General features: G+C 41.8%; 1 protein-coding gene across 6 annotated transcripts in view; it reads left to right on the forward strand.

Annotated features, from left to right (window-relative positions):
* The window catches only part of UBR1 (ubiquitin protein ligase E3 component n-recognin 1), a 132,818-nt gene that overhangs the window by 11,771 nt on the left and 105,142 nt on the right, over positions 1-15,905 (forward strand). For all 6 annotated transcript variants that reach the window (XR_009460180.1, XM_059722944.1, XM_019496516.2 and 3 more), the window contains exons 2-4: positions 5,423-5,679; positions 7,622-7,700; positions 12,457-12,567. Coding sequence is in view for 5 of the 6 variants with exons in the window: in XM_059722944.1 (XP_059578927.1) it covers positions 5,423-5,679; positions 7,622-7,700; positions 12,457-12,567 (447 nt within the window). In the remaining variant the exon portion in view is untranslated. The remainder of the gene's footprint in view (positions 1-5,422; positions 5,680-7,621; positions 7,701-12,456; positions 12,568-15,905) is intronic.

Here is a 15,905-nt window from a genome sequence, read left to right on the forward strand (position 1 = left end):
TATGAAACTATGAGTTCTTTTAATATGTTCTTTAATTATATGATCCCATGTAACTTTTTTATGGGATCCCTTCCTTATTCAGTGTACAGGTTATGAAGTCCTGTGGGAATGTATTGGGGTTGTGCAGTGAAAGAGACACTACTGTCTGTTGGACCCATAGCTTATCTGTTGCCAAAGTTGGAAGACATGTAGAGAATATGGCTTGGGGCCAGGCCCCATGCTGCCCTGCATGCCCGATCTAGTGCACAGGGCCATGGCCTGCAGGCTGGATGACATAGCACTGGGGACCAAGCACTGCTGGTGTAGGAGATTGCAATAATATAACTGGTTAAGGCAGCTGAATGCTGTACTGATGAACCAGATTGAAGAACACTGTCAGATTTTCTCTACCTGAAACAGGTTGTACCTGTGCTCTACCTCATTTGGGGCATAGGATTGACGGAATTTAATAAATGATCAGTTGGGTTTTTTTCTACTCTGGTCAACGGGGCCCTACAACATGTTTATTGCGTGGGATACAAAATCTGCTATTAACAAAGAACTATTGACTTCCTCATTAATTTTTCTGTAATGTTGATCAATATAATAATTTTGTGCTATATAACCATGTTTCCCTCCCCATAGATCTTTGAAATGAGCTGGTGTTTAGTTCTCCATCTGCAAAAGAGGGATAAGGCACAGAGAGATTAAGATCAAACATTTCCACTGATTTTGAGACATACAGGACCTGATTTTTCAGGGTGTTTGACATTGCATATCAGTTCATATAGCTCAAATGCAACCTCAAGCAGTTTATGTTGCAATTCCAAATGCTTGGACTTTCTTCAAATCAGTCCTGGGGCCTTGAGTCAGGTTGTCAGAAAATGAGGAATGCACAATTAATGACTGCCTGAGAAGTTCTTTTTTTAGCATCATGTAGGAACTCTGCAGCAGAAGCAGGGACAGAATACATTTTCCAGGACAGTATTCAACTAACTTAACCATGGGAACGTCCTGTGAGGTTCTGCAGCCCTGCGCTTCATTCCCTGTACCCATATCAACTTCTGCAGCAAATGAGCAGGAATCCAGCAGAACGTAACCCCTTCTACCACACAACCTTGATCTACTGTCAGATCAAGCCTATATGTACGCTGAATAAGTCAGGAGGTTTTCTATTACTTCTCCACTAGGCCTGTGCAAAGCAGCAAGTATTCGATTCGGCTTCGGATTTGGAGGGACAGTGATTCAAATCACTGTCCAGATTTGATTTGGCCAGTTTGGATTTGGAGATTTAGCTGCGATCCCTGTGCTGCACAGGGGAGCTCTGCCACAAGCCCTCAGAAGCCCTGATTGCTGCTGTTGCAGCTGGTGATTGCGAGGATTAATGGTTTCCTCCCTACTCCTTCAGCCCTCTCCCCCCACCCGCTCCCTACTTATTGGCACAGAGCCCAGGTCCAGCTCCCTGCAGCTGTGAGTGGGGACTGCCTGAATCTCCAAATCAGTTTGGAGGCTTCCGATTTGATTCGGACCTTTTAATGGGTCTCTTGATTCGATTCAGATTTGGAGATTCGGCCCCTGAATCAGGCCGAATCTCCTCCAAATCGAATTGGCTACTGAAGCTTTGCATAGTCTTATTCCCCATCTACTTTTTTTTTTTTTTTTAAAGACTGTATCATAATGCAAATACATAATGGGGGACAAAATGTTGCACAGAGGGCCTTATTGCTGACATGTCCTTACTTTCAAGTTCTTGATTGGCAACAATCTAATACAGTTTATTTACATAGCAAATTAGTTCCATGTCTGCATTAGGGAGAAAGACATTGTGTAAAAAACCTTTTCTTCTAGAGACTCAGATTCAGGATGGGATGTTTTCATTTTTTTATCTGTGCATGCCAGTATTTTGCTTAATGGTTTATGCCTTACTAGATAGGCTATTATTCATTTCTGAACCAAAAAATCCTCACTGAAGAAAATATGCATTAAACCCAATATTAGGGATGGAAAAAGTTCAGTTTTTATACAGATTTATTAATGTAAGAGTTATTCCCATGTACCAGTATTTTAGGGTGCCTGTACACATGCTTGGGGTGGGGTTGAGGCCTTTTAATTAGAGCGGTTCTTAGAGAGCCACCCTAATTAAAATGCAGCAGCATCACATGTATTAAACCCACACATGTTTAAAAATGGCCATGGGCCATTTGATGAGCTTTAGTTAAAGCATCCCAGGGGCCATTTTTAAACCTGGGGTGGGGGGCTTATACATGTGACACTGGTGATGCTAGAGCATTCTAATTAGAACAGGGAGCAGACCCAATTAACTGAGTCTGCTCCAAAGTGTTCTAATTAGAGCATGTCAGATAACGTTGTATAGGCGCCCATAATTATGTGGGGCAGTGGGGCATACATATACATCTTTCCAATAAACGGAACCATTGAGAATTGCAAGGATAGCTATTTTCATTTGCTACTTTTTCTTTGAGGGAAAGGAAACTTGTTTTGACAGCAAGGATACTAAATTTGATGCTCGTAACAGTGGAATTAACTGACAGGAACCTAATATGGTGTGAACAGTGTTTGTGGAAGCATTTCTATTTTTAAACAGCTCTTCCAAAGGATTTAGTTCCTGAACACAGGCACTGCTACAGAGGACTGAGTATAGATAGCCAATATTTGATTTTTGTGAGAAGTCTGTTTAAATCTAGGCATGGACTCCACTGACTAAGTGTTTATGTAACCCTCATCACTGTAGTATCAGCATGTCTGAAAAATGTTTACCCTTTTAAAACCCACTTGTGATGTGAAATACTATCCTTGTTTTACAGATAGGAACTTGAACATGGGAATAAGGACATGTAAGGAGGTTTGTAATAGTGCTGGCTGTTGAGTCCTGGCCCAGTGTCGTAACCACAGGACTATTCTTCCTCTCCTAATATATGGAGTTGTTTCTTGAGTATTGGAGTTATGAGAATTAATTTATTTAAAGCAAAGGACAGCTGTTTAAGAGTGTCATGTCTTCTCTTCTTATGCGTCTCCATGGTCCATTCTCCTTCTTTTCCAGTCTCAGAGCAACTTCTAAGTACTTGGAATAGAATTAAAAACTTTGGGTATGTTTGAATGCTTGCAAATCTGGATACTGTGAGAACTCATGTTAAGTTGTTGGCAGACGGTCAATAAAGCCTACCCTTATGTTTCTTGAGAGTTTTGCATGTTGTGTTCTGACGAAAGCTAAGCATGCACAATTTCTTGGGAACGGAGCTGGCTAATCTTTGCAGTGGTAAGAGAGCTAAACATTATGATCCTTTATGCTTTAGGTGGCAACATATGAAGGTCACTTTTTTCTTATTTGAACAAATACACCGAGCCAGATTTGGAAGGAACAATTGAAGCCATTATGCTAAATACATACATATTAAAAAGAAAAGTAAAAAGGTACTAAGCAAAATGTATTCAAGCAAAATGAGCTTTATTCTGATGTGGCATCTGCTTTTACAGGGAAAATTTACTTCCACTTATCTTTTTTTTATACATCCACTCATTGGAGGGCCCAATAAATTGGGGATTTACTTTTCAGTTAACTGTTAATTTAATACTTGCTCTGTAAACCACTAGGTAAGTTTAAAAAATGACTCTTCCAAGACTTTGTACTTGCAAGGCACTTTAGCTGATGTGAATCAAGACAGTATGTGAGGCTGATGCCGGTTAAAGATGGTGTCTAGAATACAGTGGAAATCTTGAACTGAAGCTGATAATGTTAAAATATGTTTAAAACTTCGCTGTTGTGCTTGTGCAGGAAGCAAAGAAGGGGTTGTCTGGTTTGACTGTAACGTCCAGCAAATCTACTAACTAGTTTGTATAGTGAGTGGCATAGTTAATCCAGGCTGTCTCACCTTGGTGTTAAGAAGCTTCTCTCTCTTGTAGATAAAGTTCTTTGGACTTGAATATGCTGTTGAAGTATGGTAGATACCTTGGGGGAACAAATACGAGGTTATCTCTGTTTGAGTTTCAGCCAATAGTGCTTTCTGCAGTACTGAAGTTGTAAGAATTTGACACCAGATTAATGTCTTTTCTGTCTGGTGATAATCAGTGGGAAGGTGTTGCAGTCTATATAGTAAAAATGGGTATCTGTAACAGCTTTCTATCTCCACTAATATATTAGGATATTAACTTTGAGGAGGGGACCCAAAAATGGTTGATAGAGATGATAAAGGGTTGGAATGCAAGCTGTATGAGGAGAGATTAGAGAGCAAGGTATGTTTAGTCTGGAGAAAAGAGGATTAAGGGGATAATGGCTTCAAGCTCCAGCAAATCAGATTTAGATTACATCTTTTTAGGAAAAAAGTTTAAGTGTAAGAGCAGAAGGACAATGGAACAAGTTGACTATGGATGTTGTAGATGGATTCTCTGATTCAGATTTTCAAGAGGCTGGATAGGTACCTGTCTGGCATGGATGCAAGATACACTATTCTTAAACCATCCAGCAAGTTCAAATAGTTGAACTTTGAGGTTGCTTCCAACTATTGACCCAGGTATTATTTTTAAATTAGAAGTGAAGGTTGTTTTTTCATTTAAATGTTCTTCATTTTTATATATTAACAAGGTGCCCAGCTGTAAGATGTCTTACAAATTCCCATGTTCTTGCTTTGTTATTGTCCTGACCCGTTTGCTGGAACTGAGAGAAATTGTTTTAGATAGCTCATGTTTGAAGTTAATTTATATTTGTAAGGAAAAAAAAATGCATGCATCTAGTTCCTGGCAGAGGAATTAGTTTGCCCTTGTTCATTTTTTTTTAAATGGGAGAAATTTCTAATTAGTGGGGATTGCAGGTGCGCAGTTGAGAGTTGAAGAAGAAAAGGTGAGCAACTGGAGAGGACTGGTGGAAGTTTAAAGTGCTATAGTAGTAACAAATGACAGCTGAGATATGGCTCAAGGAAAATTTAAAAGCCTCAACATTTCTAAAACTAAGTATTAATAATACTTATTAATTACTACTATAAATATGAAGATACATTTTTCCTGATCCACAGGAGCCCACTGTGGTTTAGTAGTAGAATCCTTGTCTTGCCATACAGGAGAGCTGGCTTCAATTCCTTGATGTCTATCTGTACAACTACAGCTATAGAGACATCAAACATCTGGACTCAGTCTGGCCTTTGGATTCTGTCTCAGTGGCCTAAAAGGGGGATGGAAAATCTGGGCAGCCTCTACTCCTCCAAAAACTCCTGCCTATGTATATGCATCAAAGGTCTGGGTGACCTCTCATGCATACACCATGATCTGGAAGGATTGATGGTTGTCAAAATAAAAAACCAAGCCTGATGAACAGAACTAGCTGTTGAGATAGAAAATGACCCTGGTTTCATAAGTCTTTTCCCCTGAATTATACTATTTTCCTTAATTTTATTTATCCACTTATATTATTTGTGCTCCAATTTTTTTGCAGTGGTGGGATGAAAGAGTTGATTTCCAGGCTGCTTTTTTACAATGTTTGGCAAAGCATGTGCCAAACATTTACTCTTCAGAAATGGATCCCTTGCTGGAAAAGCAGGAAGAATTGGTCCAGGTCACAATATTTTATCCTTTGGAGAGGTGTTTGTTTGGAGAAGACCCAGACATCTGCCTGGAGAAGCTGCGGCAAAGTGGATCTTCTCAGCTCTGTGGGAAGGTGTTCAAAAGTGGAGAGACAACATATTCCTGCAGGTGAGCACTAGGAGTATCATTGTGAATATTCTCCTGTTAGGTAATGCAGAAAAAATAGATTTAATAAAATTACTTTTGGTGCTAGATGTATTACTGCTGCATAGTCTGTTTGTGCAACATTAGAGTCTATGAATAAAGAGTTGTGACAGTGGCTTTAATATCACATCCACTTGAGACTGAACACAGTTTTCAGTGCATGTGGAAAGCAAAGAAATGAACTGTCCATGGAAGTGGTTGTTTCAGATGCAGCTCAGTCATTTTTTGATTTTAAATTAAAAACCTAGGAAAGTGCATGCACAAGATTATGCTGAAAGAATTTTATTAAGGCTGCCAAGTCAACCTCTCCCCCAAAGTTAAGAGATGTCAGAATCAAGGCTGTGAAGAAGAATGAGGGGATTGGCCCACAAATAAGATACTAGGAGGCAAAGGTGGGCTGAGCTTTTTTACCTTGTCAGCTATTCTACAGTAACTGCATGTGGACTCAAACCCCACAGTAAGTGACAGCTCACTGTGGCTGCTTACTCATGAAGCAGTGGGAACATACCGGTCCCTCCTCTTTTTTAAAGCCACATTGCAAATTGTAGAGATGAAAATAATTTTCAGATTTAAAGTGACTGGGGGTTTTTTTTGTTTTTAAAGATACCAAACTTAATTTAGCTTGGTTAGTTATAGGTCAAGAATAAGTTTTAAGTGAGAAGGAGGATACATTTACTGGATTATAGAGGTGTACCCTATTACTTCTCCTTGACCATTCACACAAGTGGCAGAGGTATGTGGTGATTGTAAACAATCAAGCCCTGGTGATACATGTGGGTTGGGTACAGTACCACATGATGGATTGTGTTTTTCAGTTTGCTGGGTTAAAAACCTAGGAAATTACACACAAAAAATGGTACTAAATAACTTTAATAAGGAAGCAAAGTCAAACCCCCAAGAATTAGGAAATGTCAGAATCAAAGCTGCCTCTGTTGTGATGGAGTCTTTATTCATGAACAGGCATTTATTTCAGCTGCTGCAAAGTTCTGGGAAATGTGCAGCTGTAGAAATCATCCTGCAAGAAGGAGTATATAGGTATTCAAGCATGCTTTCACCCTCTCTCCTTTGCTTCCCAGTTTGGGGAAGTTTTGGATAGTAGCCACTGCTTCACTCTTGCTCCCTGTTTCTGGGGGGAGTGGAGCAGTGAGGAAAGGCTCCTCATGCCTTCCCTGACCAGGATGACCCTGGCATGAAGAAGGTATAGGGACCTGGGCAGAGGGGCAGCTGCAAGCTCAAATGCCTGTACATTTCTGGGAGGAGTCAGACTGCTGGGAAATCCTCCCTGTTCATCCCCCAGACTGGGGTCACCCCAATCTAGGGAAGGCCCAAGGAGCATTTCCCTGTGGTGGACTTGTCTTGGTCTCTGGGAGGAGTCAAGTGAGGGAGATGCATAAGCATTAGATCCTGCAGAGGCAGGAGAGAGCTGCCCTGTTAAAACAAGGTCTTTCTCTCCTTGTTTCCTGAGGGAGAAACTGCACTAACACCTGTAAGTTTCCAGTTTCTAGTGGGAGTGTCATTTTTCCTGCTAGAGATATAATGCCTGCTCATATCCTTTTGATTAATGATCACATAATGTTTTGTCCACAATATTCCTCCTTTACCGGATGGAGTGATGAATCAGAGATGTGAAGGAAGGCAAGCTGTTGTCTCTAGGACCCTGTTTCATTTATTGCAGAAGGTTGGACATAGCGACAGTGTTGGGAAACTGTAATTAAGCATGCTGCTACTAAAACTTTGCTTAAGCATTTTTTAACCTTGGTGTTTCAAAGTAACAAATATTTCGTAAGTTGATGCTGAACCTGAGTATGGTGTCATCCACACCATTCTTATAATGGCAGGGATGCTCGCATATGAATGCTCCATGTTTTTAGTTCAGAATATTATTTAATTAGTATTTTTGTTGCAGAGACTGTGCAATTGATCCAACTTGTGTGCTATGTATAGACTGCTTCCAGAATAGCATTCACAAGAACCACCGTTACAAGGTATGACAATCTTTTGTGAAAAGTTGTACATGTTTACAGAAATTTCTGTCTGGGTTATAATATCCCTAGCGAATTGCCTGTCAAGAATGACGGGGAGTGGGCGGGGACAGAGCACTGCCACCTACCACCCCATGCTGCTGCTGCCTCCCAGGAGCGGGAGAGGAGGCGGAAGCTTGTCCCTCCATCTCCCTCCACCAGCACCCTGTGCTGCTGCTGCCTCTAAAGAGTAGGGCTGGCTGGCCTCCCTCCCTCCCTCCCTGCTGTCATGGTGGGACTCTGCACTCTGATTGGTTGTTTCAGTAGCCAGTCAGAGTGCTCCAAGAGCCTTATGGACATTCACACAGACGGACTAAGCCCTATATCTGTCTAGCTGTCTATAGAGAGAGATGCATAAAGATTATGAATAAATTTTATTCTTACCACCCAAAATTTATGAATTTGTTAAAGTGAATGACCAGGTGAAAAAATTGGGGCTCAGTTGCACAAACAGTAGCCACCATCCTATTAATAACATTTCTTCAAAGTAATTGAGGGTGTATATTGGGGGAGATATTTCCAGTAGAGGTAGGGAAGTATACCTCCTGTTGTACAAAGACTGGGGAAGAGGTTGCCTGGAATATTTTGTACAATTTTTGTCACCTGTTCCAGAAGGGTAAATTTAAACTGGGACAGGTATGGAGAAGGGAAAGTAGGATGACCAGGGAATGGAGCACTTGTTGTATGAGAAGAGACTAGAAGAACTTGACTGGTTTAATCTAGCAAGATGAAGGCTAAGGGGATATGATGGCTCTTGATGAGTGTTTCAGGACATCTTTAACATAAAGATCAATGTTGGCATAAAAACAAATGGATAAACCCTGCCCAAGCCTAAATTTAGATTGGAAATTAGAAGGTTTTTAATATCAGAGCAGTAAATTTCTGGAACTGCCTTTTGATATGGTTAGTAGGGACAAAGAATTCGAATTGACTTTTAAATGCAGCTCTTACCTGCAGTAACAGGTGACTGGACTCGGCGACTAATGATGTCTCTTTCAGTCATGTTCTCTTCCTGTTGGACATAAAAGGCAGACTCTCTTGATCTGAGAATGTAGTACCTGCACTGCATATCTTAGTTTTGTTACTGTAGTGGTCATGTATGTGCAGGATCAGGTCTTGTATTCAAGATATTTTATTTATTCATTCATTAGATTTATATGCTGCCATTCCCAACAAGGGAACTTACAGAAATAGTTTTCTAAAACAAGAGAATAAAGTACCAGGGTATTAGAATAGAATATAAAACATTTGCCTCACCAAACAGTATCCCAGATTAGCCTGACTTGCTAAATGCTGGCCCAAATAGGTCTTACAATGCTTCTAGAATATGTCCAGGTTCTGGGTCTGGCTAGCTTCAAAGGCAAGAGTTTCAGTGCTGAGGAATGACATGGCACTTTCAAATATCAGATCTGTATGGGGAATCTTGCCCTTGATTCAGGAAAATTTGGGGCTAGCAAATAGGCAGGGGTGCTCTTACCTCACCTTGTTTCTAGCTCTTAGTTGAAAAAGAAATAGAATGTGTGTATTTGAAGCTCTGTGGTGTCCTCCTTATTCTAAAATTAGTCATCAGGTTCATGGTGAGTGGCAGGTTTGATTATGAGGGATGGGGTGGAAGTTTGGAGGTGTTCTTTTACAACTTTCATTTGGACCAGTTTTTATGTGCTTATTGAGCAAATGTGAACCAATGTTATTTTAGCAAATCTGAAAGGGAGTATTCAGAGGATTAAGGAACATAAGTGTTGCTAAAATCTTTAAAACATTATTGCGTACTTAATGCATAAGGATTCTTAGTAGATGTTGCTGCCGAGAGCCGCAGCGCAGGGTTCGGGGCTTTAGGAGCCCTAGTCGGCGAACGGGTACTTGTGACGCTTGGAGTGGAATCAGATACTCAAGTGTATTGATTTGAACAAAAGATTGTTTACTTACACTGCTCGTACAGTGCAGGTCAGAAGCTTGCTTTGATTACAGTTGCAAACAGGTACAGAGGTTGGGCAGAAATTACAGAATTCATTTGTCGGTCTGCAAATGTGTTCGGGGTGTTCGAGCCAGCAGTCGTCTTACGTCTCGGGTGGGGGTGTGCTAGGCCCCCTTGGGTCGGTGATGGGGAGTCCTTAGTGGTTGATCAGGCCGCTAAGTTCTTCTGTAAGACACACGTGGAGTTTGCTAGGCTCCACAGTGTGCTCAGAGCTCTCCACGAGGTGTGTGTGGAGTTCTCCAACTTGGGCGGAAACTGCTTCAACCTCTTATACGGCTAGCAAGCCAATCGCTGGCCGCCACGTGTGAATAATTTAGAACTGGCCAATTGCAGGACTCAAATTTAAATACAAATGGCGGGAACTGCCTGCAACGTGCATTTCCTCTCTGCAGCTCAGAAATGCACCCTGCAAAAAAGCTACGAATTGGCGGGAACTCTTTTGCACCCGGGGTTCTCCTCTGCAGCAGAAAACTCCACCGTGCAAAGAAGCTGCAATTTGGCGGGAACTTTTTCTAGGTGCAGACTGTGCCTTCTGTATCAAAGTATGGAATTCTCCACTGTACTATAGGCATATGAACAATGGGTTCTGACAGTAGAGATGCTGAAAGTCCCAACTAAAAATCTCCCTTGTCAAAGTTATGTAAACGGTACTTGGTTACAATTTGACCCTAGTAAATAGGTCTCTCGACTCATACTTGTTATTTAAAATAAAATAAACTTGTACCCAAAGGGACCAACCATATAGTCTTTTCACTAGTCATAATACAGATCCATAAACTTTTGTTGTGTTTCCTTGCTTAGATGTGTTTGTTTAAACCTCCTTTAACTGGGTCATGGAGCATGGATGGAGAAAATTAAAACAAGTGTCAAATGCAAGAGATTTATGTAGAACTGGATCTTTTCTTTCTGCCACCTTTTTGATGCTCTCAGAGGCAAATCCATGTGACCTGTCAGAAGTTCCAACTGCTGCTGCCTTATTTGGAGAACGATCTTTTTAAGTATTTTCTTAGGCTATTCTCCTACACTCCTCTTTCCTGTGTTTTTTCTCTGTCCATCTTCACTGATAACGCCTCCTTTTAAAGAGTCATTGGAACATCCAGTCATTTCATTACACTGATTGGAAGTATCACAAGCCTTTAAAGCAATGTAACTTTGCTGAAAAATTAAACTAAAGAATTTCTAAATCCAGTATGTATTCAGTTTAATTGTAAATCTGCACCGTTTAAAAATGGGCTAGATTTTCCCTCATTACTCTTAATTGCTTGTTAGAATTATGTTCATTTTGGATGCTGTTCTTTCCTGTACCAAATGGCCACAACTGATCTTTAAGAGAAAATGCTGATAGTGGGATAGGCAGGCAGCTTTGGTGTAGGCTGAGAACCTCGAAAGTGCTTGAGAGTAGTAAAGAGGCAGAGGGTACACTGAGAACTTAGGTAAAGCGTAGTACTCTGCAGTTCTGTGGATTCCTTTATCTGGTGATGTCAGAGTGCATTAACAAGTAAGCCTTAAAATACCCCAAGAACGATAGAAGTAAAATATATGTAACTTGTGTATATATATATCCACCTTGCCCACAGGTTTACAGGAACAGTCAGGTATATGAGCCAGAAGCCTAGTTTCCAATCTTTTTGCCCTACCTTTTCAGTAATTTAGAATGTGGCAGAAATAATGGTATCTGGATCAGAAAGATCAAATGTAAGCAGGTTGAATTTGTTTCCCCATTTGTAGATACAATCTACAGAATTAAATGCTGCTGCTTTCTTTTAAAAAATTGTATTGATGAAAAATATCTGCTCTTTGAGAGTGTGCTCCCTATTTCTAATAACTATTCTTAGAAGTTTGATTGCAACTGAGCTATTGGGAGAAATTGTGTACAGTCACTACTATTATTATATTTTATACTTCATCTTAACTTTCTGCTGGAGCAGAGCCTGGCATTCAGACTTTTCAGGAAGTCCTGGTAGTAGTCACGTTCCTAAACTATCTTCCATCCTTCAGGAAAGCCTAATAGAACTGCTGTGACAATTTTGTGGTTATACTGTTTGTTTTGATGTTTTATGTTGAAAGTTGGTCTGTTATTCCTACATTTGGCTGCCCTTTAATTGAGTATCACACTGCAAGGGGAGCTGACACTCGCGTGGCTTTGACCAGCTCGGGGTCCCCTCACAGCTTCTCATAAGAGTTTCCAGGTATAACAGTTCCCTTGTCTGCCTACACGCTCTGATTTTGCAATTGAGGGCATGAGAAGTTGTAAAGATTTTTACTTATTTGTCACTTCCATGTAAACATAAAACAGATACTGGGAGTGCTGCTTAATTACTGGTGTCTCCTGTGCATTCCATCTTAGGACACTTCATTTCAAAATCTGCAGCAAGTTCCCTCTGCCTGTATCGTTGAACCCACTCATATAGCTTATTGAAAACAGAGAAGCTCCATTTCGTTCCAGGGTCTCCTCATGTGGAACAGCTTGCAAGATTACTGTAATGTGCCACAGCAGAAGTGTCCAGAATAAGATTGAAATGTTTGAGTATAAAAGCTGATGGGTTACCTAATACCCATACCTACTTAGGTACCATTTGGGGGTAGACCAGATGACCTCTTCTGAGGTTGCTTCCAACTCTGTGATATCTCCTCCATTATTTCATTGATGGTATTTAATGCATGTATTGCTTGAACAAATGCAGGCTTGTGTTATTGTTTCTTGCATAGAAATAAATTTGGCTGAAAAAGCTTTTAATTTTCTAGATGCATACTTCTACTGGAGGAGGGTTTTGTGACTGTGGAGATACAGAAGCATGGAAGGCTGGACCATTTTGTACTAAACATGAGCCTGGAGCAGCAAGTACTACACAAGAGGTAGGAATACCAAATGAAAGCATAGGTGACGTGATGGGGGGAGGTACGGTTAGCCCTACTGACTCTGTCCTCGCATTGTTGGCCCATGTTCATCTTGGAGTCAATAATGACTCCAAGATCTCTTTCTGCCACTGTGCTTTCAAGAAGAGAGTTCCCCAGCCTATAGGTATGCTGCTGGTTCCTACTGTCTAAGTGCAGCACCCTGCACTTGTCAGTATTGAATCCTATCCTATTCTCATTTGCCCACCCCTGTAACCTGTCCAGGTCCTGCTGTAATCTGTCCTTCCCTTCTAGCGTGCCCACCTTACCCAAATCTTGGTGTCATCCGTGAATTTAAACAGGGTGCTTTTCACCCCCTCGTCCAAGTCGCTAATAAAGAAATTGAACAGTGCGGGCTCAAGGACCGAGCCCTGGGGGACTCCACTGTCCACTTCCCTCCAGGTTGAATATGACCTTTCCACCACCATTCTCTGAGTACGATCACTCAGCCAATTTGCAATCCATCTGACTGTGTAGGCATCAATGCCACAGTCACCTGCTTTTTAATGAGAATGGGGTGGGGGACAGTGTTGAAGGCCTTCCTGAAGTCCAGAAAGACTACATCCACTGTGATACCTGTGTCCAATGATTTTGTGACCTGATCGTAGAAGGCAATCAGGTTGGTCTGACAGGACCTGCCCCTAATGAAACCATACTGGTTGCCCTTGAGCATCATCCCTGCTGCTGGCCCATCACAGATGTGCTCCTTGATAATCTTCTCAAAGAGCTTCCCCAGGACTGAAGTAAGACTAATGGGCCTGTAGTTGTCCAGGTCCTCCCTCTTTCCTTTTTTAAAGATGGGGACCACATTGGCCTTCTTCCAGTCGTCCGGCACCTGGCCAGAGCACCACGAGTGCTTGTAAAGCCATGCCAGGGGCTCCATGATAACCCCTGCCGATTCCCTCAACACCCTGGGGTGGAGAGAATCGGGACCTGCCAATCTGAACACATCCAGCTCCTCCAGAAGTTCCCTAACTCAGTCTTCCCTGACCCTAGGTCTGGCGGAGTTTCTCCTGAGTCTGTCCTGAATCTCAGTGGGGGAGTCCTGGTCCCTGCACGAGAAAATGGAGACAAAGAAATTGTTAAAGAGGTCTGCTTTCTCCTCTGGGGCACCCACCAGATTGCCAAGCATATCCTGCAGGGGCCTCACATTACTTGGTGCCTTCTTCATACTCCCTATGTATTTAAAAAAAGGACTTTTTTGTTATCCTTGATGCTAGCCCTAGTTCCGTATCCGCCTTAGCTTTCCTAATAGCCCCCCTACAGACCCAAGCAGTGGAGGTATACTCCTCTTTGGTGATAGCCCCTCCCTTCCACTGGGTATACACCTCCTTTTTGGCAATCAGGCATTCCTGAATGCCCTTGGTAAGCCAGGGGGGCTTTTGGACACTCTTGCCCCCTTTGCTTCTCGTTGGGATTGTCACTCCTTGGGCTCTGAGTATCATCTCCTTACGGAATGACCACTCATCTTGGGCACCCAGTTCCCCTACTCTCTAGGACCCCAGTGCCTCTCCCACTAATCTCAACTCATTGAAGTTGGCCTTCTTGAAGTCAAGGGTTATTGCCTTGCTGCAGGCCCTTGACACCCTGTGCTGGATGGTGAATTCCAGCAAGTGATGATCGCTATCACCCAGGTGGTCGAGGACCTGGAGTCCCCTCACCAGGTCACCCGTATTTCTGTGCCAACAGTGCAACACAGGGCTGAAACCCAACAGGAGCCAGTACCCAGCAGTACTGGGGGCAGTGACAGAGGTGTGATTTCTGTGCTGATGGTGGGGCACAGGGCTGGAGCCTAGCTGGATCCAGCAGCTGGGACAGTGGTAATGGAGATGTGCCCTGCCACTATGAACACTTGCCATATCATCTATAAAATAAAGTAAAGGAAAAATATAAATCATTAAGTGCTGCTTTGAATGTTTGTCCACATGTTTCATACCTTTTATTATTGGTATGCATGCAGTATCCCTTGATGAAAGTGGGATAAGCTACTTTGCATTTGTTGGGGGATAAGTGCATGCAAACTGGTAGTTAATATGGAGTAAGTTCTCACCATAGGTTACTTTGTTTTTGTGCCTGTATCCTGAGTCGCCTTATTTATACCTCATGTGATTAATATATGTTCCAGATTCTCTTAAGGACAACAGCTAGAGATTTCAGATGAGGTGGTTCTAGAAAAAAGACACCTTCCTCCCCCACCCCGATATTTTGTGTACGTACACGTACACACACGCGCGCGCACACACACACACACACACACACACATATATATTTGGCAGGATTGATGGGCTCACCTTTTGAATCCTTAGCTTTATGTTCCCTGTTTTGCTTTTCTGATAAAACTGCTGTCTTGGTAGTGATAGCAGCAGCCAGAAGAATAGGTCAGAAAATTATTGAGACTTTTGTCCAAAATATTTCAAAAAAGAGTTTGACTAATTACACCAGGTTATCCACTTCTCTGTATTTTTTCTAGAACAGCATTCAAGCAAGAGTGAGAGAAGCTGTAGACACTAAATATTCTTGTAGCACTGTGCTGAGACATTTAACATTCATTTGTGCTACCACTCAAATGGGAAGCAGTTCAGAGTTGCTCAGAGCGACCTGATCCCTGGAACTCACAGTCCAGGCTCCACAGAGTGGCCTGCTTCTTATCTTCAAATGCATGTCTTATATACTACAAATATAAAGGAAAAAGTTCTTTAGCTTTTGATTTCCTTTTAAGTTTGGTTAAACCTGAGAGTACATGTCTGCAAGGTAAGGGTAAAAATAATTTTCAGAATAGTAGAAGTATTGAAAATAAATAACTTCAGCTACTAGAAACACAAGGCAATCACAGTTACTTTTTACATTTTAAGAAATCCAGATACCATATTTTCTCAAACAAAGCATGCACTGCCCCCAACCAGCTTGGGGACACTGGGGGCATGCATTTCATGAAAGAAACATAGACCACCGTGTGCAGGGTCCAGAGATTTGGCAGCAGGGGAGTAGTGGCAGTGTTAATTCCTATGGCTTCTAGAACAGCTTTGGAATCCTATGCAATTAATGCTACCACTACTTCCCTGCCACCAAATTTCTGGACCCCTGGGGATACCCCCACTAAATGATATGGCCCCTCATGCAGCACATGAGTTTGGTCTGTTAAAACCAGGGAGCGTATAATATACTGGGGCCATGGGAGATGTGAAAACGTAAGAGTACATTGTTTCAACACACAGTTTTCTGAAGCGCTAACTAACCTTTAAGTTTTGTCAGATTCTGTAGTGGTTTTCAGAGGGTTTCTACTTTTATTTTTATCCTTC

This window comes from Alligator mississippiensis, chromosome 2 (genome assembly GCF_030867095.1).
Source record: "Alligator mississippiensis isolate rAllMis1 chromosome 2, rAllMis1, whole genome shotgun sequence".
Lineage (NCBI taxonomy): Eukaryota > Metazoa > Chordata > Crocodylia > Alligatoridae > Alligator > Alligator mississippiensis.